Source organism: Gopherus evgoodei, chromosome 4 (assembly GCF_007399415.2).
Source record: "Gopherus evgoodei ecotype Sinaloan lineage chromosome 4, rGopEvg1_v1.p, whole genome shotgun sequence".
NCBI classification, from domain to species: domain Eukaryota; kingdom Metazoa; phylum Chordata; order Testudines; family Testudinidae; genus Gopherus; species Gopherus evgoodei.
In genome coordinates, this window is record NC_044325.1 from 140312858 (window position 1) to 140336262 (window position 23405).

General features: G+C 51.2%; 1 protein-coding gene across 7 annotated transcripts; it reads right to left on the reverse strand.

The window, feature by feature from the left end:
- Nucleotides 1–179: 179 nt before the first annotated feature.
- On the reverse strand, nt 180–21220 carry LOC115650883. 7 transcript variants are annotated; one of them, XM_030561438.1, is made up of 15 exons: nt 20863–21220; nt 14021–14096; nt 13055–13210; nt 11656–11805; nt 10051–10200; nt 9085–9152; nt 8382–8509; nt 7779–7834; nt 6725–6844; nt 5868–5999; nt 4988–5113; nt 3991–4122; nt 3558–3668; nt 1845–1976; nt 180–1012 (listed from the first exon to the last, which is right to left on the reverse strand). In XM_030561438.1, exons 2-15 carry the CDS (start codon nt 14060–14062, stop codon nt 830–832), a joined length of 1686 nt encoding a protein of 561 aa, XP_030417298.1. In that variant the 5' UTR covers nt 14063–14096; nt 20863–21220; the 3' UTR covers nt 180–829. The 7 variants fall into 7 exon arrangements, with proteins under 7 accessions (XP_030417298.1, XP_030417297.1, XP_030417296.1 ...); XM_030561437.1 differs by having other exon boundaries at nt 3537–3668; nt 20826–21219; XM_030561436.1 differs by having other exon boundaries at nt 3537–3668; nt 20863–21218.
- Nucleotides 21221–23405: the final 2185 nt, after the last annotated feature.

Genomic DNA, 23405 nt, shown 5'->3' on the forward strand with positions numbered 1-23405 from the left:
TGAAAATAATCCAGCCCTTAGCTCCTTTAAAAATCCCACCTCCTGTAGCTACCTGCATCACACCTTGCACCAAGCAGAGCCACCAGTCCCTCCTATGGGAAAAATACCCCACATTGAATGTTTTGAAACAAGCATAGAACAGCCTCAACCGAACAGCTGCTGCCTTTACACAGGAACACTGATGGCACAGGGGCAGCTGCAGGGGGCACTCTGCCCGCCACCTGCCATTTTATTTTTCAGAGTTAAAACAATTTTCTCCACAAACGCACACACATTTCAAAGTTCAGGGAAGACAAGCAGGGACTTTCAGGGACTCCTCTCCTTCAATGAAACCATGAGGCTCAGGGGCCCCGATCCTGGTCGGGTGAAACTGCTGCAAGTGTTCTTCTGAGGAGGCTGTCGCCTATCACTCACAGTGTTGGCTTCAGTCAGCCCCACCCAACAATCCCCGTACCCAGCCCCTGGCACCACTTATCCATCCCCACGGTTACTGACTCCTTCGGCCCTAGCACGGCTCAGCCCTCCCCTAGGCGTCTCCTTCCCTCCCCTTCCCTCCCTTCCCAAATTACTAACCCTCCCCACCATGTCAAGCCAACAGCCCCTTTCCCGTTCCATGCCATTGTCCAGCATCAGCACCAGGACTGCAGCCCTCCACGCTGGGACTCTGCTCCCACTCCATCGTCTCCAGCTGCAGCTGCACAAGTCCACAGCTGCTGGTTTCTCATCCCAGCCAGAATCACTGCTGGGGCTTCAGCCCCAATCCCCAGCAGCGCTCCTCCCGCCTCATCAGGCTCAGAGCCGGAGCAGATGTCTCCCGCTGTGCCGCCTCTCATGAGTGGGTGGAGCCCGAGTCGTAGCTGCTAATGAAGTGCTCCAGCTCCCGCAGGCAGTGGCCCCCGACCTGCCGCAGGTTGGCCCGCAGCGCAGACCCCATCGCCGCCTCCATGGAGGGCTCCTTGTGCAGCAGCATGGTGGCCACCACAGCAAAGGCCAGGCTGGATTGCTGGTAGGACTGCAGGGAGGGGAGAAAGGGAGCTTGTCAGACAAGGCAGCGGGCAGGCAAGTTCCTAACCTCAACCTGGGTGCCCGAGATTCCCCCCAGATGTACTGAGCCACCCTACGACTCAGGCCAGTGGCACCCCCTAAGGCTGGGGCAATAATGTGCTTTCATTGATCCCTGCTGCTGGCATGATGAACCTCTGCTGGGCAGCCCGAGAACCTCTCCCTGCTCCTGTCTGGCCGTTCCCTCCCTCCGCCCAGAACACTTTGCTATCCTGAGAACCTTGCAAGGGGTCAGGCTCTGGAGCCTCAGCCAAAGGGGTGACAGATGGGCCAGCTAGCCAATCCACCTGGGAGTGTTAAACAAGAGGGCAAGCCCTCAGACTGCTCCCAGTCCCTGGCCGTTTAAGCCACTCCCCAGAGGAGTGTGAATCCAGGAGGAAGAATATTTTTCGCGTGCCGTGATGGCCACAGGCACCAAAAACGAATCAAGGAGGAGGACTGGGCTAGGAGTGAGATTGCTCTGACTTCCTGGCACCAAACTCCCTAGTCCTGAACTGCTCCTGGCTGGCGGTGGGGTTTTACCTCTAACCTCACTCTTCCCAACCCAGGATCACACTGGTCATTCATGGATAGCAAATACACAAAACACCCTCCCTGAACCTATTGCACCTGCTTTAAAGCCCTCACTGCAGCTGTTGCAAAGAATTTGGGGCGGGCCATGCAGATGATGGAGGTGGTTTGGGAGGGGAAGGGAAACCCAGATCCTACACACATCAAGAGCCTCAATGCATCTAGGTCCGACCCTGCTTCTGGGTGAGCAAGAGGGGACTGTTAGAACTTACCAGCTCAATTTCTTCCTTTCTGGCCAGTATGGCAGCAGAACGAAGGTACTGCATGGTCTCTGCTGGGGTAGCCAGAGCAGAGCAGGCCTGGTAAGGATAGCCTGCGTCCTCCTGATGAGTGGCCAGCTGCTCCTGCGTTGATTTCAGACAGGGTGAGGGAAGGAAGTTAATCTGCTCTGGGGGAAGACAGGGTTGGACGTTTGCAGGTACATGAGCAAACAGGGCTACTGACAAATTAAATCGTCCCCCAAATCAAATCCAATAGTGAGTGGAGAAGCCAGGGATAAACTCTCCCCCTCATCGCTTGGTGAAAGTGGGAGCATTAGAGGGATGGCTGTAGAATATTTTAAAGCATTTTTCTGAGCTTTATGCCACCTGCCCCAGCTTCCTCTCTGGGTAGCAAGGGGCAGTTTCCCTTTAAAAAAAGAATAGGGGGTGACAGAAACGGGCACCAGTCCAAGTCAGCTGCGATGAAAAGTCGTTACAGTCAGATCGCTGTTCTTGTCCTTTATGTGAAGGGAGGTTGTGATAAATGAAGGCGGGGTAGCTCCCTTTTATGGACACCCAGCCAGCCAGTTAGCTATGAAATCCCTCTTAGTAGCTGTTCTCTACTTGCTTTACCTGTAAAGGGTTAAAAAGTCCCCAGGTAAAAGGAAAGGCGTGGGCACCTGACCAAAAGAGCCAATGGGAAGGCTAGAATTTTTTAAAATGGGAAAAAACTTCCCTTTGTCTGGTCTGTTATTCTCTGGAGCGAGGGGAAAGAGCAGAGACAGGGCTGGGACTGTGCTGTACAAAGCTTTTTGGCAGGTATGGAAATCATCAGATCATACCTAAAACCTCCTCATGAATTGGAAAATGTCTAGAAAGATGTGATTAGCTTTATTTTTGGTTATGTCTTATGGGCTTGCGGACTCCTCTGTGCTAACCCCAAATGCTTTTTTGTTTGACTTGTAACCTTGAAGCTGGACCTCAAGAAGGTTATTCTTGAACTTTAATTTTTGTAAGTGGGTTTTTTAAATATAGCAAAAGCCTAAGTTCCAGATGTATTTTCTCTCTTTTTGTTTTTAATAAAATTTACCTTTTTTTTTTTTTTTTTTTAAGAACAGGATTGGATTTTTGGTGTCCCAAGAGGTTTGTGCATATGTTGTTTAATTAGCTGGGGGCAACAGCTAATTTCTTTTCTTTTCTTTCTCAGTTCTTCCCTGGAGGGGGGATGAAAGGGCTTGAGGATATCCCACAAGAAGGAATTCCCAAGCGGTTTTGCATTTGGGTGGTAGCAGCATCTATCCATCCAAGGGCAGAGAGAAGCTGTAACCTTGGGAGTTTAATATAAGCCTGGAGTGGCCAGTATTGATTTTTAAAATCCTTGCAGGGCCCCACCTTCTGCGCTTGAAGTGCCAGAGTGGAGAACCAGCCTTAACAAAGATTGATGGCTCTCAGTCCAGTTCACGGTGGGCAGGCACCCCTGGCACAAAAACCACCACCACAGACAGCCCTAGCAAAGCTGCCAATAAATTAATGGCTCACGGGGGATGTTTCCCAGAATCTACTGCCTTGGCACCTGCTTTGAAGCACCCGTGCAAAGGATTCTGGGGGTGTTTTGGGAAACAAAAGCGGGCTGGGCAAGGACTTAATCTCTCCCAGGACTAGGGTGCCAACCTGGGAGAATGGGACAAACAGGTCAGTTCATACCAGCTCAATTTCTTCCTTTCCCACGGGAGGCAGCTCCTCTGTGATCTCAGACCAGACTGGAGGTAAAGCAGCTACAGCAGAGACAGCCTGGCTGAGAAGATCTGGGGCCTTCAGGTTGTCTTCCAGCTGGAGCTGTGGAAATTGCAGGGAGGATGGATGAGGGCGGTTATGCCATTCCAGAGGCACCTCCTATGGCAGCAGCGAAGACTCTGACAAATCAAAGCTGGGCCGTGGGAACATTCCCCAGAACCCTTAGCGTGGGTTAGTCTTGTTACCTCCACTGATGCACAGCTGGGGTAGCACAGAGGATTCTGGGAACAAGCATCAATTCCATGGGATGGGGCAGGCAAATGGAAGCAGGTAATGTGTGGGAAGAGGGCATCAAACCCCACCTTATCCTAAGGCCCCAGTACATCTGATCCAAGGAGAAGGAGAAGGGAGGGTGAGTTCATACCATCTCAGTATCTTCTGTTCTGATGGGATGATGCTCCTCTGTAGTTTCAGGTGAGGCTAGGGGCTCATCAGCCAGATCAGAGCCGGTCTGGCTGGGATCATCTGTGGCTTCGTGGCTGGCTTCCAACTGGACCTGTGGAGTTTTCAGATGGAGTGAGGAACAGTTAGATTGTCCCAAGGGAGGATGGGGCTGTGGGTGCATGAGCAAAACAGGAGCACCAGAAGCTCCAACACTGCAACCAAATTTTGCAGCTTCAGGGCAGATTCTGCAGGGATAAAATCCCTCTGACGTCTCACAGCAACTGGGAGCATTACAAAGACGACTGTAATAATAATCCCTAATGCTTAGCTAGTGCTTTTAATCCCTAGAGCTCATTGCGCTTGACAAAGGATGTCAGTATCATGAGTCCCATTTTACAAATGGGGAAATGGAGGCACAGGGAGGGGAAGTGACTCACTCAAGGTCACCCAGCAGGCCAGTGGCACAGCTGGGAACAGATTCCAGATCTCCTGCATCCCAGTCCAGTGTTCTAGACATTAGACAACACTGCCTCCTGTTCCACACCACAGAACACATGAAACACACTTGCGACCCAAGTTAGGGGAGGGGGCAGACTCTTATCTGAGCAGCCTTGCACCTCAATGTCACCAGTGACGTAACAGTGCTACTGCTGCTGCTGGACATACGCCCCCATCCCCATCATCCCCCTTGTTTGCACTTAGCTGTCTCCTGGACTGCCTTAGCAGAGTCCAAAGGACTGAATGGACTATGCAGATGCTACCCACAAACTTTTGAGCCAGTTGTCTTGGAAACTCCTTTGAAGCACCACTGCAGCTGGCGCCAAGGCTTATGAGGTGTGTTTGGGACTTAACGGCAATCCACTGTCAATCAATGCCAGGTGGGCATGAGGAAGGGACTTCAAATCCCATCTCCCCCGAGAGCACCAACACATCTGACCTTGGGGAATAGCTGAAAGGGGGGACGGATTAGCTCATACCAGCTTGATTTCTTCCTCCGGGAGACAAAGATCCTTCGGGGTGTCAGCCAGGACTGAGTCAGTTGCCAGAATGCAGCAGGCCTGGCTGTGATTGTCTGCAGCCTCCAGACCGGCCCCCAGCTGGACCTGCAGAGATTTCAAACAGATGAGGACAGTCCCAGGGCAGGATGGGAGCTGTGGGTGCAGGAGTGAACAGTGGTTCTGGAAGTGCTGACAGTTAGTCAGAATCTGTGGTTCTAGAGGAGATTCAGCAACTGGAGAAGCCCAGAATAAAATCCGCCCCCATCCCATTTCTCTCTGCAATGGGGAGTGTTGCAGAGACGCATGCAGAACGTTCCTTGTGTATGATTTCCAGCTTGCTGCTGCACGGGAATTCAGGCTCCCCCTGAAAACCAGCCTATTGACGCAGAACCATCAGGTGGCCTGCGTGAAGTGAGTTTGGCGGGTCTCAGCCCGAACTCCCCCCAGATAGCTGCCCAAGCCACAGAAAGCTGCCATCATCATTAATCTCCTTTACAGTGAGTCTTGGCAAAGTGTCCCAAGATTAAAGGGGAAGAGGCTCCCCAGAATCCTTCACACTGGCTGCTTTGACATCCTCCTTGCTGTGCTGCCACAGCCATCACTAAGGATGCGGGGGTGCTTCTGAGATCCAAAGGGGAGCCCTGCACAAGTCATGGTGGGCGAGTGAAAGGAAGCAACACGTAGGGACAAGGGGAACCAAATCCCATCCTGTCCTCCTCAGACTGCAAACTCCTTTGGGCAGCAAGTGTGCCTTTGTTACAGATACGTACAGCACCTAGCACGTGGAGGCTATTGCAATACCCTAGGGCACCAACACATCTGCTGTAAGCAGAGTGAGAAGAGCCGGGTGAGTTCCTACCAGCTCAATTCCTTCCGTTCCCAAGGGATGAAGATCCTCTGTGGTTTCGGGTGAAGCTGGGGGTTCAGTATCCAGCGCAGAGCCGGCTTGGCTGGAAGGGTCTGTGGCTGTCTGGCTAGCGTCCAGCTGGACCTACAGAGGTTTCAGATGGGATAAGGGAAGGAGGTTAGACAATCCGAGGAGGATAGCAAACTGGTGAGCTTGCGTTCCATCTGCCCAGGCTACAGATGGGCAAAAGGCTGTCAGTCCAGCAGCTTTCACCAGCACTTAATTCACACCCTCGCTACAGCAGAATTGCCAGCCTGTACCTGGGTCCAAGAAAGGGGAATTGAATCTCCCCCTAGCAGGCTGCTGCTGTGCCTGAGGTTCATCTCAGTGTCCCCAAGAACTTGACTGAGCCCTCAGCAAGGAGATGAAAGGGGAAACCGTAGTAGGGACTTCTCTGCTGGAACAGAGGGCGGTGCAGCCAGCAGCTGCCTGCTGCAAAATGGCCCTGGTAAAGTTGCTGCCACTTGCCTTTGCCAAATATAGAGGGCCAATCCCAGCAAGGCATGCTGGGAAAAAGAAGTTCCAATAAGACAGTGATCCTGCTCTAAGAGAGTGAGTAGGCACCAAAAAGTGCCTAGGAGAATGGGCTGTGCCTCTTATCTTCTCGTATGGCCCCACCTTAGATTGGAAGCTCTTTGGGGCAGGGACAATAGCCGCCTTTCTCCCTGTACTCTGCAGTACCTGAGTGTCACACAAATCCCCTTACGCCTGAGGGACTTAGGATACAACCTCATCCTTGACACCCATCCATTGCCCAGGAAACCTAGCCCGTTCTCCGCCCCGCCCCTCCCCTCCCTGTGGCCCTTGACCTGGGGCGGTTTGGGTTCTTTCACTGGAGCTGCAGAGTCTTTCTTGGATTTTCCAGGTTTTTTGGGCGCTGCTGATTTCGCTTTCTCTGTCTTAGAAGAAACACTTTTCTTTCTACTGGACTGTAGGAAGGAAAAAGAGCAGAGGCTGGAATCACTCATGTCCTCCTGTGGCCCTCCATTACAGCCGTATCTTAGCCCCTCAAATTCTTTACTGTGTTTATCCTCGCCACACCCCTGCGAGGTCGGGCTAAGCACAGAGAGACTAAGTGACTCGCCTAAGGTCACACAGGGACACTGCAGCAGAGCAGGAACTGAATCCACGTCTCTGAATTCCGAGGCTCAGGCCCTAACCACTGGTCCAGCCTTCCAGTCCTTGGCTAACAGCCTGCAGGCTTTTCTAGCTGTGGTTGGGAATTCCAGTGAGACTGTGGACATCTCCCTTCCCCTCCCTGGCCCACAGAGGGTCCTTGGCTGAAAGACAGCGGGTCAGAGTTCCCAAAGTCGCCTCCAGGGGTTGGCTGCCCAGTCCGTATTCAATTGCCGCAGGAACCAGAAATCCCAATCCCTCAGTCAGCTTTGGAGGCACCAGCCTGTCTTTCCAGACTGCAGTTCACCAGATGGGGGTGGGGGCAACTGGGCTCTAGCTTTGTATGGCTTGATGCTCTGGGGAATGCCCACCACAATCAGCTCCTCAGCAACTACGGGCCAAGTTCTCCCCTCGGTTACGCTGAGGCAGCCCCACGGACTGGGACATGCTCGTGTAAAGGGGGAGGATTTAGTCACATCTAGGGGTCGCCCACCCTGTGTCTGCTCGGTGGATACCCACAGGCAATCACCCTCCGGGACTGGCCAGGTAGCACAAGCAGGAACCCCAGCCACGAGCAGGTTGGTTATAAAACCACTTCCTCCCCACCAGCTCCTCTGCCCCCTGTCCAGCTGGGGCGCAGGGAAGCTTGAGGGACTAGACCCCAGGACCCAGCTCATCCCCTCCGCTGCCCTCCTGGTGGGAAGCAGCCGACAGAGAGGTAGCAGAGACACGCCACTCTCCTCTTACCACCAAGCATCTCTCTGGGGAGCGGGAGGCCGACGACCTGGATGACTTGAATTTTTCTGCAAAGAGATCAATGGGGACAGAATGAGGCAGACAGAACCAGGGGGCAGCAGGGATGCTGGGCCTTCGGGGGCTGTGCCACGTTCCTCCTCCTGAGTGAGGGGCAGGAGCTCTGGTTTTAACACTGAGACTCCTTCTGCCCTCCAGTCTCAGCCCATGCTGGGTGGAGAAAAATCAAACAGGTCCTCCTGGGCCACTCCTCAGCCCAGGTAGACTCTGCCATCTAGCCTCTCCTATGGGCTTCAGGCTTCCTCCTTCCACCCCTGAATCCTTCTCCTAACAGAGCCACATGCCAGCAGCTGTGGTCCACAATGCCCTGCTTGCAGCTCTTTCTGGGACCCCTGCAATAGATCCCCGGGGATCCAGCCCCTGCTCCCCAGGCTAGAGAGACCTCGGTGGCAGGCAGAACTGGCAGGACTTTCTCACCCAGTGCTGAGCCACTGGAATGCAGCTCGGGATGGGGCACTGCCACCCAGGGGCTGTTTCCTGGGGCTGAGGAGCCCATATGGCATATGGCCTGGGCACCCCCATCCCCGAGGGACTGACCTCTGGAGGAGTAAGACTGAAAGCGGTGGTAGTGAGGGGTGAATTTCCCTCGGTAGCCGCCTCGGAAAGGACCACGGTGATGCTTCCAGCCGCGGCCACAGTACTTCCTGGGGAAGAAGTCTTGCTCCCTGTGGAAGGAACAGGTGGCCTGTGAGTAGCTTCTCTCTGAGCCAACCCCCATCCAGGGCTCCAGACAAAGGGCAGAGCCAGGTCTCCTCTGGCATTGAGATCCCACCCTCTGGTGCTCCAACCTCCAGGGCTGGCCAGCTACTTTTACCCTTTCCCCAGGCCAGCACGCTCATTTCCTCCTTCCCCTGGTATCTACCCCCTGGCAGCCCCACCCGTGTCCTTCCCCTTCTCCCTCCAGATGAGATTATCCCCCTTAGAGGGGTGCTGCCCAGACAGTCACAGCTGGAAAGCGGCAGCGGTGGGAACAGGGCAGCCAGGGATGAGCCTGAGAACAGTGGGATATCCTGGGATCACTTGAGTGCAGAACGGGGGTCACGCCAGCACTGCAGGGGTTGGATGTGCTCTTTGGGCAGCCCTCGCCTGGGATCCAGCTCACTCAGCGAACCTCTCTGCTGGGCCAGCCTTGGAATTTCAGAACCTCAGCTCCCCAGGCAATAGGCCCAGCCCAGCATCCCCACCAGCCAAAACACCCTTCTCCCGTCGCCACCCGAGCGCCTCCCCTGCTGACACCTGCCTGTCCCAGGAGTTGCCATGTTCCTCCCTCAATACTGACTCCGGGCAGTGCTGGTTAGGTGGCGTGGCCTGAAAAAAGGGACACGTGTTATAGAGGTTGTGGGGGCAGCGGGGTGACTCTGGGTGCTTTGCAGAAGCTCAACAAGGCAGTGCACGGGGAGACCTGCTCATTCTGCCCTCCTGAGCAAGGAACAGAACCCAGGGATCCTGGTTCCCAGTCACCTGATCTAAGCACCAGGCAACGCTCTCCTCCCAAGGTCTGGGGATAGAACCCAGGCGTCCTGGTTCCCAGTCACCTGATATAAGCACCAGGCAATGCTCCCCTCCCAAGGTCTGGGGATAGAACCCAGGTGTCCTGGTTCCCAGTCACCTTCTTAATACAGTTGACCATGCTACTTCTCTGGAAGTGACTCTTACGAAATGTGAAGACTCAGAACAACAGCAGTGGGAGACAACGCACCAGCCATAGTGCAGTATAAGAGGGGCGAGGGTGGGTGTGTGCACACTGGGGACATGTTTGCTCAGCACCAGTCCCTCAGCAAAGAGCCATCAGGACACGGATGTGCATGGGTCATGCTACAGGGATCAGTGCAGGGAGCTAGGTGTTGGGGCAGGGCAGAACCAAGTGACAGATGGATAGATCTGCAGGCTCAGACTTGCCAATTCACCAACATACAGTGTGCCCCATGAGAGTCTGTGTACAGTGATAAAGAAATCAGCTCCAGCAGGTCTCCTGCAGAACATGACAGAGGACAGACTACATGGTGTTTCACCCAGAGTTTCCAGAGTGGGACCAGAACTCCCTCTGGTTTGTCCAGCACAGGAAGGCTCTGTTCACTTGAGATCCCCAGAGCTGTAACCAGCACTATCAGCCCTGCAGAGATTATACTAGTGTTATTCCTTGCCCCCACAAATCCCAGTCTGACCGTTGCCCACCTCTCATGGGCACAACCCGGACCCCACTTACCGAGTGCCACTCATCCCTGAAACCATCCTCATGTCTCCCAGGTTGGTTCTCCCACCTGGCTGGCTGCTGATGGTCCTGGGGTGCCCAGCATCCACCGCTGTCACCCCCGTAAAAGTCAGCAGGGTAGGGTTCAATGTCTCGGGAAAAGGGCTGCAAAGATCCAACACGTGAGGTAAGGGAAGTCCTGAGTGAGACACACGGGGATGCACGACCTGCCCGTGTGTCACAGGGATTGAGATCTCATTCACAAGTATTCCCAGAGTGGATCAGAGCCAAGAGAGGGGCCATCTACTCCAGCATCCCATCCCCATCAATGACTAGTACCAGCTGCTTCAGAGGAAGGTGCAGGAACCCCTGCAATGAACACTATGGAATAACTGGACCAGAGGTGAATTTTCTGCCTGACCCTATCAGTTAGTGGCTGTCTCGTCCCCTGAAGCCTGAGGGTTTGTAGCCTTTACATGGTATTTTTATCCTATGGACTACACCTGTGGAAGCTCACTGCCCCTATGAAAGTCTCATCCTCTTTGAAATCCTACAGAGCTCTTGCCTTCAGTATGATACCTTGTGGCAATGAGTTGCACAGGTTAATTTATATCCCCGGACTAAACAGTGTTTTCTTTTAGGAGCTTTCAGTTTCCTTGCAAGGTCATTGGCTGTGTCCTTGTTCTTGGACCGGCTGGGAAGGTCAGCGGGCCCCCCTGATCTACCGTCTGCCCCATTCCTTATGTTACAACCCTCTCTCAGGGGTTCCCTCCTTGTTAAATCACAGAGGGAAGGTGGGCGGGGTGGTTTCAAAGGGAGCTCCCAGGGGTGTCAGCTGGAGGATCGCTATTCCACAGAGGGGGACACTTAAGCACAAAGGTGCAGCGACTTGCCACAGGTCCCACAACGAGTCAGTGGTAGAATCAGGAACAGAACCCAGGTGTCCTCACGCCCAGGCCCCTATCCTAAACTCCAGACCAGAACACGGAGTGAACTGTACGAAACCGGATGGCTTGGAGCGGGAGCACTAAGAGGAACACCACCTGTGAGGTCAGGAGTCTCGGGTCCAGATAGAAGCCTCTCGTCCTTTCTCTCCCAGGCAGGTGGCAATCCTCTTCCTCTGCCTGCCCCCCTTCAACTGGGGAGCATTAGCAGTTCAGGCCCTTGCTAACTCCCACAAGCCTGATCATCCCCCCTCCCCTCCTTGCTCTTGCTGGGAGAGAGTCAAGCCCCCACTGGTGTAACACCATGGCCTGCTTCCAGACTTCATAGCCCTTGAGTGACAGAAGCTGGTCAGGACACGAGCAAGAGGCAGTGGTGACTCTCAGACCCTGCCGGGGCTCCCCACTGTCTGCACTGTGCTCCTGACCTGCCCAACCTCCTCCGACGGTTAGTTCCTGACCCCCTTAATACTGGGGTCTGAATTCCTCATTTCCTACCCCTCCGGAAGGCTCCGTTCATGGGCGTTCCCCCCACACAGCCGTGACCAACTCGAGCAGCCAAGCAGAGATTTCTCTGCTCACTTCCAAACAAACCAGGAATTCTCCCTGCCACCCACAGCCCTTGCACTGTCTGCGTGAGCACAGCGGTGCACCACGGCTCAGCCTGGATCCCACTTACCGAGTGCCAACCACCCCTGAAGCCTTCCTCGTGCCTCCTGGGTTGGTTCTCCCACCTGGCTGGCTGCTGATGGTCCTGGGGTGCCCAGCACCTGCCCTTGTCACCCCCGTAAAAGTCAGCGGGGTAGGGTTCGATGTCTCGGGAAAAGGGCTGCAAAGACCCAACACGTGGGGTGAGGGCAGTCCTGAGTGAGACACATGGGGATGCACGACCTGCCCTTGTGTCACAGGGACTGAGGTCTCATTCATAGGGATTGCCATACTGGATCAGATCCAGGAGGGGGCATCTACTCCAGCATCCCGTCTCCATCAGTGAGCAGCACAAGCTGCTTCAGAGGAAGGTGCAAAACCCCTGCAATGAACATTATGGAATAACTGGCCCAGAGGGGAATTTTCTGCCTGACTCCATCAGTTAGCGGCTGTCTCGTACCCTGAAGCATGAAGGTTTGTAGCCTTTATGTGGTCTTTTTATCCTGTGGAATGTAACTGCAAATATTCACATTATCCCCATCAGTAAATGTCTATTCCCCTTTGAACCTGACTGAACTCTAGGCCCCAGGTTAATTACGTGTACTGTAAACACAAGGACCTGCTCCAATCAGTTTTAATCAATGTCCTCTTGCTCCTGTGCGATGAAGGAAGGTGAATAGGAGTGACCTATTTAACTTTTCTCAGCCAGTCACTGTTTTGTGCCTCACCGTTGTTGCTTCATCACAGCAGCAAGGGATGCATCTGGGGCATTTAACTGCGAGGTAGGTGGGCAAGCCCTGTTTGTTTGTGATTAAGTGCTGGGGGAACCAAGGCAAGAAGAGGTCGAGTGACTTGCCAAGGGTCACACAGCAAGTCAATGGCACAGCCAGGATTAGAGCCCAGGTGTCCAGCCACCCAGGCCCCTGCTAGGGCACTCTGCCTCAATGGCAGCGAGTGGCAGGAGTGGCCTGGAACAATAGCAGTCAGAGGCAGGCGACACACCTAAGATGTTCTGTTGGGATGCATTAGCAGGAAGGATACTGGCTCACCTCCTAAGGACCAATCAAGCCCCGGGCATGTAACACCTTGGCTTATTCCTATGGCTTGGAGGGTTTGTGACCCCTGGGAAGCAAGGCTAGATCTAGACTCCTGGCAGAGCCAGTCTGGAACCCCTACCCCGCTGCCTCAGTCTTCCTGACCACCCTAACATCCACCCCGCCTGGGTTCAGGAAGGCTCCACTCATTTGCGTGCGGGTCACAGAGCTGTGACCAAGCAACGATTGCTTATGCCTGCTCCAGGAATTCTCCCCGGGACATCGTCCTCACTACCCACGTCCCCTGATCATGTCCTAGCCCCAGCTCAACTGCAGCCCACTTTCCACACTCTGCCTGGACACAACACCCCTCCAGGCTCAGCCCAGACCGCTTACCGAGTGCCACCTGTCCCTGAAGCCTTCCTCGCGTCTCCCGTGTCGGTAATCCCAGCTGGCTGCCTCCTGATGGTCCTGGGGCGCCCACCCCATGCCCTCGTCATCCCTGAGAAAGTCAGCAGGGTAGGCGGAGGGGCTGATATCCTGAGGGCAGGGCTGCAAAGATGAGACATGTGGCACAGGGGGGAGGGTAGCGATGAGCATGACACATGGGGAGGCAGGATCTTCTCCTTTACCTCAGTGACAGTGGTCTCCTTGCTCCCTCTCAGCAGGTGGATCGTGGGGGGCACAGTTACATGAGTGGGAACTGGTACATTTTTAACCTACCGCTAGACTGAAACTCCTCTTATTCCACACGTTCTTCCCACCCCAAAGCATCCCAGCAAACACAGACAAGTCAGCAACGAGACCCCCGAAGGTGCAGCTTCTGATGTAGGCAGGCCAGAGCTGTTCCCAGTGCCACGACACAAAGCCTGGCGGAGACTCGGAGACAGTGGATTTACACCAGAGATGGAGCTTGCTGTGTAGCTCCAGAAGAGGTGCGACTGGCCCCCAAGTTCATCTCAACTGACCATTAACTCTGGAGCCGAATGAGGGAGACGTACAATATTTGACCCCATCAGCCATTTCGCTGCTGGGTTGCATTGGTGGAAACAACCCAGCTATTCAGGGAGCCTGGGCAGGGACTGGGTGGAACACCACCATTTCCCTCCCACATACACACTCCCGCTTGGACAGAGAGGAAAGTAGACTGAGAAGGGAGAAAACCAGGTGTCTCCTGTCACTGGTGACCTTATTGTTCTGTCCATGCTTACAACTCCCCTCTCTCCCCAGCCAGGTCCAGGGCTCGCTGAACCATTTGGAAATTAACTCTTTGTCCCCCGTGGAACAAGCGGATTCTGCAATGGTCCCACCTCTGCCCCCAACACCAGGTTCTGACAACTCCTTCCCTCCAAAGCCACTTACATGGAAGAAACTATTTGGGTGCCCTCTTCCGGGGAACATCATGTTGCTCAAGGCGAAACCCCTCCACGTTCAAGCCCTGGGAGAAAAGGGGTGGGGAGGGAAAAGTGTTGTGAGTTCAGTTAATTAACAACTGAAACCCCACATAACTCAATCAATTAATCAGCACAGACAGGCCACACATCCCCAGCCCAGAGAACAGTTCAGTGGCAGGGGTAGTGAGAGGGTCCTGCTATTTCCAAACTACCCTCCAGACCTCAGCCCTTCATACCCCACTTGTTTATCACCGCTGAAGCTTGACGGTTAGCTCCACTGACTTCCTTTTCGGTAACACTCCTCACTTTGCCTTTAGTACATTTCCCTGCCCTTAGGGCAGGTTTTCTACAATTCAGTAGAATTCAGTAGATTCAGGATCGCAGACCTGTCTGCCACACCAAAGTCAGCTGCTACTCATTTTCCATGATTTCTCTTACCCGAATTATGCAACAGTTTGTTGGTAAACCATACAGTCAATTGCTTGTTATGAAATATACTCAAGAGAATAAATAACCAGTCAGTCAGATTTATGGCTCAAAGTCAGTAATAGTGGAACAGAGGAAAAAAGGTTCATTACGATACCGGTTTCCAGGAAGCAGGCTCATGCACCATGGTTACAAAGAAGGCATGGGTCCAAAGTTACACCCCCCAAGCGATCCTTTTCTGTCCAAGCCATCCACAAGAAACAAGACACTGTACTCATCATCTGAGGCTAGATTTAGCCAATCATCTTTCTACCTTGTTTTTCTGGTACCATGTTGTACCTGTTAGCTCTCTGTTCTGAACTCAGGCATTCCAGATGCCTAGGGCGTGAAAGCATGCCCTGGGCTTGTACCAGCGTAGAAAACTCATATATCTTGTCCTTATCTTTGAGACAGACATTCTGTTCGACTCGCAAAAGAGGTCTCCCTACAGGATGGGGAGCAGGCAGATAGCGGACACAGTGTTGGTATATATTACTCTAAATGCTCTTTATTGATTACAAAACAAATCTTACTCACTCCACATTCACACCCCAAACATACTAGACCAGAGTCCAAATGTTAGAATGTTCCCCATGGCCAGCTGAGATTCCTTCCAATCATCAGATCATAGGATGCAGGGAGCCGGCGAAAACCACATCTATATCCACACGGGACTCTGGATCGATAAGCGACTCCAATTTGCAGAAATCATAGGCAACCATTTATAGTCTATTCCATCACGTTGTCAGTTCTTCGCCTTTGTTTACTAGGCCTTCTACCCATGCAATTCCAAAGACAGAATCCTGGGCAGGCCGCCATGATCCAAGAAGTGCCAGTCCTCCAATTCTTATACAATTGTATATCAGTCAAGCCAGTATTGTTTCCTTTTCTGCTGATTTTCTGTATTTTTCTTGGAACAAGATTGTGCAAAAACAAACAGTTCTAATAGTCCTTGGCCTTAAGTTCTTGCTTCAGTTGTCAACTTACAACACATGTATTCAGGTCAAGCACGCGTCATTCATACCAGGCCTCAATAACCTATAACATATTACTACATAAATATAAATATATATATACACATCTCCTAACAATTCCAGGTTTGGTCAGAGAGAGTTACACCCTACCCGTTACTGTGGTAAAACATCCACATGTTCTGTTCCTGACAGTTTTACTATCTACTTAGGCCAAAGTTTACTTCAGCTAACACAGGTTGCTGTAGGATACTCAGCACAAGCGTACAGGATTATAGAAAGACAGAGGCCAGTTCAGGCCATGTAACCGATTGAAATATAATCTAATGGTACAGTAGAACCTCAAAGTTATGAACACTAGAATTACGAACTGACCAGTAAACCACACACCTCATTTGGAACCGGAAGTACGCAATCAAGCAGCAGCAGAGACACCATTCCCCCCGGCCCCCCAAATAATACCAATACAGTACAGTACTGAGTTAAATGTAAACTACTAAAAAAAAAAAGGGAAAGTTTAACAAAAGATTTGATATGGTAAGGAAATTGTTTCTGTGCTTGCTTCATTTAAATTAACATGATTAAAAGCAGCATTCTTCTTCTGCAGAGTAAAGTTTCAAAGCTGTATTAAGTCAATGTTCAGCTGTAAACTTTTGAAAGAATAACAATAATGTTTTGTTCATTTGTTCATTTGTTACCAACAATCTCCATTCCCAAGGTTTTCATAACTCTGAGGTTCTACTGTATGTTGATATTGTTACTCCTGGGGAAATTCTGCGCCACTGCGCAATGCAGAATTTTGCAGAAATTAACATTATGCATTCAGAATTTCCTTTCCCCCACAGAAATGGGGTGCAGTGCTGCTAGCTGCCACCAGCACATAGATGACACTGCTGGGGGCAGGGAGCTAGAGGGATCCTGGCAACTGCATTTCCCAGAATGCCTTGAGGGAAGGAGAGTATGGCGCACAGAAAACTGAGCCTGGGACCGAGCATCAGTCTGTTTCTCCTTCTGGATCCCTGGGCTCTCTGGGGGAGGGAGCAAGCATCTGGACAAGGGCGGGGCTGCAGCTGGGCTCTAGGGGGAAGGAGGTATGGATGTCTGGGCTGGGGAGGCATGGCTGGGCTCTGAGGGGAAGGGTTGTGGGTGTCTATCCCCCCTCCCCCAGCTAGGCTCAGGGTGGGAAGGGAGAGAGTAACTGGGTTGTTATAGGGGTTTCTTTAACTCTCTGCTCCTGGGGGAATTTTTGTGTGTGGGTCTGTATTGTTATAGACATACTTGCTGACAGGTATTTTGAAATAAATTACCAAAATAATTGAAATTGGCGTGATTATGTAGTGTTATTTTGACAAACAAACAGAATTTGCAGAATTTTAAAATATTGTGTGCAGAATTCTTAATTTTTTGGTGCAGAATTCCCCCAGGAGTAAATTATTGTGTGTTTAATGCATATTGATATACTTAGCCCAAATGGTATATATTGATAATGCGATATATGTTTATTAGACGGGCATATATTGGTCAACAGGAGAGTCCTCTGTTAGTAGGTAGGCCAGAATCACCAGATGACAGGGCGAGAGAGCACCATAGGGTGGCAGAGCACATGCCATGTCCCCTTCCAGGCCCTGTCTCCACAGGTTCATAGGGGGTGGCTTTCAGCCTAGCTGGCTCAGTGGAGTTGGAGGAACCTGATTGAGAAGCCCCCTTACTGCTCATCACGAGTTTACACCGGCTCAGCTCTCAGATGGTGTATGTGTGGAGCCTACACAACACTTGCCCTTAATGGAAATGCACTGCATGTCTTCAAGAACAGCTCCGGAGTATGTCCCCTAACTACCATTCCCACTACGGATGAAAAGCACTGGTGACAGGCGACCAAAGACCTGATACAAAGGCTACGGACACCAACTGTCCATTGACTGGGCCTCAGAGGTTGATCCTACAGCCTTCAATCACAGGAGCAGCCTTGCAAACTGGTGTGGGCAACTCTGGCAGTACAATCCATTATGCTGAGCCTCTGCAGCAAGAAATATGGAAAACCCTCCCCTGCCCCACAGCACTGGCCTTAGGAGGGCACCTGCTGCCCTTCAGAGAACACACTCAAAAACCCCCATGGGCCCAGTCCTGAGCCTGCAGCACACTGCAGATTGTTCTCTACCCCTACTGAAGGTGCTAAGCACTGACTGTACTTAGCCCCAGGAGGGGCCTGGGGCCTGTTATTTTTAGCCGCTTTCATTCACTGCACTGCCCAGGACTATCCCCTGCTATTTTAAATGGATGCCTCGGACTTAAATTTGGCCTCAGCTAGACACACTGTAAATAGAAGCTTTTATAAAAACTATGACCAGTAGAAAGGATATTGCACACACAAAATTCCAGTGAAAGCTGTTTGAAATAAACAAACACTGTCCTGCCCTCTGCACTCCAAACACTGGCCCATTAAGAGCCTGAAAGTGAAACTGACCATAAACAAAAATGAAACTGACGTCACCTATTTGCATTGTGACAAATGGGACAGGAACTAGAAAACAAACTGGATGCAACAAAAAACAGCAAGGCCTGGGAGTGGGAGGTTATGGTTCTATTCCAGCTCTGGCACTGGCTCACTCTGTGACCTCACATCCCCTCTCTGGGCCTCAGTTTCCCACCTGTAGAGTTGGCATGATGAAACTTCTGTGCCTTTATAAAGCGCTTTGAGAGCAGGGGACTGGCCATTCATTTTCACAAGACACATGCAGTACTGCTGACCCCAAAGGTTCTAAAATCATGGAGTCAGGCCCCCCAAAATCTTTAAATGTTTTCAAAAATAAATAATTTTGGGAGGTTCTTTCTGTTTTCCTTCTGTTTTCTGGACCTTCAGGATGCATTCAGGTCACAATTTCACCATTTTGTCTTTTAATGAAAATGAAGATTCTCAACTAACCACTTCTCTCTGAGTGCTGGAGCTTTACAGCAAACAGGAAATATTGCAATAAAACCACCAGAGCAGGCAACGCTGACTTGCCTCTCAAAATAGACCACTTGATTCCGGGACCAATTACTTCAGTTTTTGAAAAGGGAACTTGAAACACGTAAAATTCCCAGGCAGGCTGAGCACAGGGACAAGGTCCGTTTTTATAAATACCTCATTTTTATTTAAGATTGGTGGGGGAAGCCTTTTGTTTGAAACTTTCCCAATAAAAGTTGTGGACTTCCAAATAATACACTTAGGATTTGTCCGCACTTGACAGTTAATTCAGATTAAGGTAGGGTTTGGAACGAGAGCATCCACGCATGGAGTTTATCAGGAATAGTTTATTGCTTTAAATTCACACGTTACCTTACACTGGATTTAATTTGGATTTGTAGAAAAGCCCTTATTCTGGAATAAAGTTATGTCTACACTACAGATCTAAGGAGCGGTAGTAACTGCAGGAGAGCTTCTCCCAATGACACAGCGCTGTTCATGTGGGCACTTTTGTCAGTGAAACTTTTGTTGATCAGGGTGTGATTTTTCACACCCCTCACCAACAAAAGTCTTACCAACAAAAGTGCTAGTGTACAAATAGCTTTCAGAGCGCCCAGGAATAAGACTAGAATAGCAATTCCTGAATAACTGGCTGTCTCTTGTTTCCACGCAGCACCCAGCATAATCAGGGTCTGTGGGAAGGACTACAAGCCAAACCCTTGGCACTCCGATCTGCCTGGCCTGCCTTTCCACAATGGCCCATCTTCCCGCCAAGGAACAAAACGCGCTTTACAAACTGTAAAGCAGGGGTTCCCAAACTGTGGGCCGTGACACAGTCCTGGGCGCTCCGCCATCATGGGCAGAGGCTTTTTTGGGGGGCCAGCAGTGACGCCAACCACTGTGTGTCTAGGGCAGTTTCCTCATCTGGGTTGGGTAACGGCCACCACACCTTCCAGGCTCAGATAGGTGTAGTCCATGGTGCCCACGAAACACTGGATGCCAGTGGCCGCGGTAACAGTGTAGGATGGGCATGGCCCGGCCCAGCGCGCACACAGCCACAAGGAGTGGAGATGCCCACGCTGTGCCAGCTAGGGACTGAGTGCACGGCTGGGCTACACCATCCTGAGCCTACACCCTTCTCTGCACACAGCCCCTAGCTACCCTATTCCTGCACCGTGAGCTACCCCCTTGGCCCCCATACAACTCCTAGTTACCCCATCCCTTCACCCTGAGCTACCACCCTGTCTGCACACCGCCCCTAGCTACTCCCTGCCTGAACCCTGAGCTACACCCCTCTCTGCACACAGCCCCTAGCTACCCCATTCCTGCTCCGTGAGCTATCCCCATGGCCCCCATACAACCCCTAGTTACACCATCCCTGCACCCTGAGCTACCACCCTGTCTGCACACAGCCCCTAGCTACGCCATCCCTGCACCGTGAGCTACCCCCACGGCCCCCATACAACCCCTAGCTACCCCATCCCTGTGCAAGGAGAAGCCGGTACAGCCATCACATTAAGATGACTCCTGGTCTGTACGTTATTTTATATTTGTATTTACAATATTTGATTCTTTTCTAATTAGTAGAGAATAGAGTTGGGTCTTTACTTACACAGCACAGAAATGTAGCTATTACGCTAAAAAAAACTGAAAACACAGTATCGTGTCCAAAGCTGGACGCCGATTTTGTTTTAAAATCAAACAGAATGTGTTTGTCAACAATTTTGTTAACATCGTTGTGTTGCTGAGTGTTCAGTTTTTATACAAAATTATGTGTTGAACACCCCATTTGGCTCTAAACATTTTTTTAAAGTGTGGGTTTACTCAAACTGTTTGAAAGATTTTGCGGCATTTCTCTGAGGGCGGAGCATTAGGGATTTCTAGCATAACAATTGTTTGTATTACAATGCAAAGGAAACATTCATTGTTTATTTACAGTGGTATGGTTTATATGGATGTAACACTTAACAGGGATAATTGTCCTCGAGAAGCATTAAGAGTGGGCCCCAGGCCTCACAGGAAGGCCACAGGGGGGGAAATTTGGGACCCCCCTGCCTTAAAGGCTTTACAAACACGAAGGGACCTATCACCCTGCAGGAAGGGAGGCAAGGGCGCATTTTGCGAACAAAAGCCAGGACAGGAAAAACACTTTGCTAACCAACATTTTCACCAGCCTTTGCAAGTGGGGCATCCGTTGCGATAGAGCAAGGGGTGGGGTTGTTACCTTACCCTTCCCCAGATGCGGCACACACAGACACACACACACCCCTTTTGCAGGATATAATATAATCAGGACGCTTATACTTTGCACACACACACGGGTTTTTTCTGCAATGATCCCCAAGGCTTTGCAATGCACCAAACACATTAAAAATCCTAAGGCTACTCACTCCGCTCCGACTCTTGCATCCCACGCAGTTTACTCACCCCAATTCCAACGGCCACGGCTGGGCACCCAGGCACAAATCAGCTGAGCCACAGTGGGTGGGGTCGGGCCAGGGGAGCTACTCCAGGCCCCACAGTTAACAGGCGTCGGTCTAAGTCTGGACTGGAGAGACCGGACCTCCCACTGCAAAGTTAGCAGCACTGCCTAGGAATAAACGCACATCACATGCCTGGCCTTGCCTGCTCCTGGGCAGCTGAGGGGAGCAGCCCTCTCAGAAGCCATGTGCAACTGCACGGAGCGGAGGGGAAACGGAAAACTTCAGTTTCCTTCCAGCGCAGAGAGCAGGAGACTTGAAGTATTTCTGACTCCCCTGCAATGAGCCTCGCCTGGAGAGGGGAGGGGAGGGCACGAAAGCCTGCGGCTGCTGATTGCCTTTGATGGATGTTGTGGTCCCACCCAGGAACTGGTATATTCACATCGCACGGAAGGGAAGTGCTGCTGAGGTGCTAGGGGTTGCACCTTTGCAGTTGCTAGTGTGTTAGTGTGTGACACTGGAGACAAGTTTCCGAGGCCCAAGGACCAGGACAGCAGGTGGCATCTCCCTGAATCAAACGAACCTGCAAGGGATTTGAAACTTTACTTGTGTGTCAAGTATCAGAGGGGTAGCTGTGTTAGTCTGGATCTGTAAAAGCAGCAAAGAATCCTGTGGCACCTTATAGACTAACAGACGTTTTGGAGCATGAGCTTTCGGGGGTGAATACCCACTTCCTCAGATGCATGTCTGCATGTCATGCATCTGAGGAAGTGGGTATTCACCCACGAAAGCTCATGCTCCAAAACGTCTGTTAGTCTATGATAGGTAAATCGATGAATTGAAAATTTATTGTATGGAATACTAGCCTAAGACCTGCTGTCACTATGACCTGCTGTCACAAGCACTGGTCGGTAGACATTGCTAGTACTTTGGTCAAGGAGAGCAACGTGGAATGTAGACATCAGCAGGTAAGTGAACCTATGTACTCACGACCCCTGCCTCAGGATGACTCAAGAAAAACATGTTCCGACCAGTGTGGTCCAATATGACGTATAAAATGCTATAAATATACAATGTAAAGCTTGTCTCGGTGTGCCCTTCCTCTGGCATTAGTCGAGGGGGACACCCGCTCAGCTGATCGTACAATAAACAGTAAAGCTCTCTGTGTCTCTCTTTGGAGTAATTGGCTAGCTCCGGGGAGAACGAGCCTAATTTGGCTAACAAGGTGCCACAGGATTCTTTGCTGCTTTTACTTGTGTGTGTGGTCCTTCCGGGGTTTTAAATTCTGCAGAAAACAACCTAAATCTATCACTCTTTCCATATCTATCTATTGCACCCTTGGTGTATGCACTGCCCTGGTTGAGACAGAAGACATCAGAAAGCTGTGTCTCGATGCAAATATGCCAGCAATCGATGTCATAAGGATGTCATACAAGACCTGCCGCCCCGCTCTTCTGGTTCCTGAATGCCTGCAGGGAGGATTGCCTAATATTAGAACATTGGCTGGTGAAGCTGTAGCTTCTGTTTAGCTATGACACTAGGAGATGGGAACAGAGAGGTACTTCCTATTCCAGTGTCCCAAATACAAGGGAGGGTGAGAAAGATATTTGCTTAGATGATCAGGACCTGGAAAAAGGCGTCTCACTGAAAAGCAACGAGGACAAACTGTGCCTGACTCTGGGCAATGGAGAGAGATGGCACAGATGGCATTGCTCTAAAAAGCCACCTGCCACCAGCTCAGAAATAGACATTGCTGACAAAGGGACAGGGGGGATGGAACCCTGAACACAGCACATGACTCTACCCTGGGCAGACCAAACCGGCCTCTGACAGATACCTGAAGGGGGTTGTCCTATCCTTACACGCCAGCAACCCTTGTCCAGCTTGCCATCGAATAGAAGTCAAGCCACTGTGGGACGTTGGGCAAATCGTTTTGGTTCTCTGTACCTCAGTTCTCCACCTGTAAAAGAGGGATTAAAACTGATCCGCCCTCCTGGTTCTTTTCTGCTTTACAAATAATTAAGATTGATGCAGAGACCTGTTGGATGAAAAGTCCAGTCCCCATCAATTACGAACCTTAACTACCTGAAGTTTAAAGCTTTAATAAGATAATGCCCAGAGCGTATATCACTACCTGAATCATGCATAAGGGACGGAGCAGGATAGCGTAATTATCAGCTACCCAGTCCTGGGCACAGGTAGGCTGTTTCTGCCATCATCTGGTCCAATTGAGTGGCTGTCCTATGTTGCTCCATCCCCGTGTTAGACACACATCCTTTATGCCGGTGCAGATTATTAAAAAGAGCTTAACTATAAAGATTCTGTTCTAAATATTGCTGGATGAGGCATGCCACACATGGGGCCAAGACCCTCTGGTTTGTTAATTCAAACTTTTTATTTGAACCAAAAGCATGGCCTTGTGTTTACAATTAGAAAGGAACGAATGACAGAGATACAGAAAAGGATATTGGCCAATTACCTTCTGGGGCGAAGGCGGGTCATGATGGATTTCTCCCACGAGTCTCCAACCATGTCCTTACTCTCTAGCAG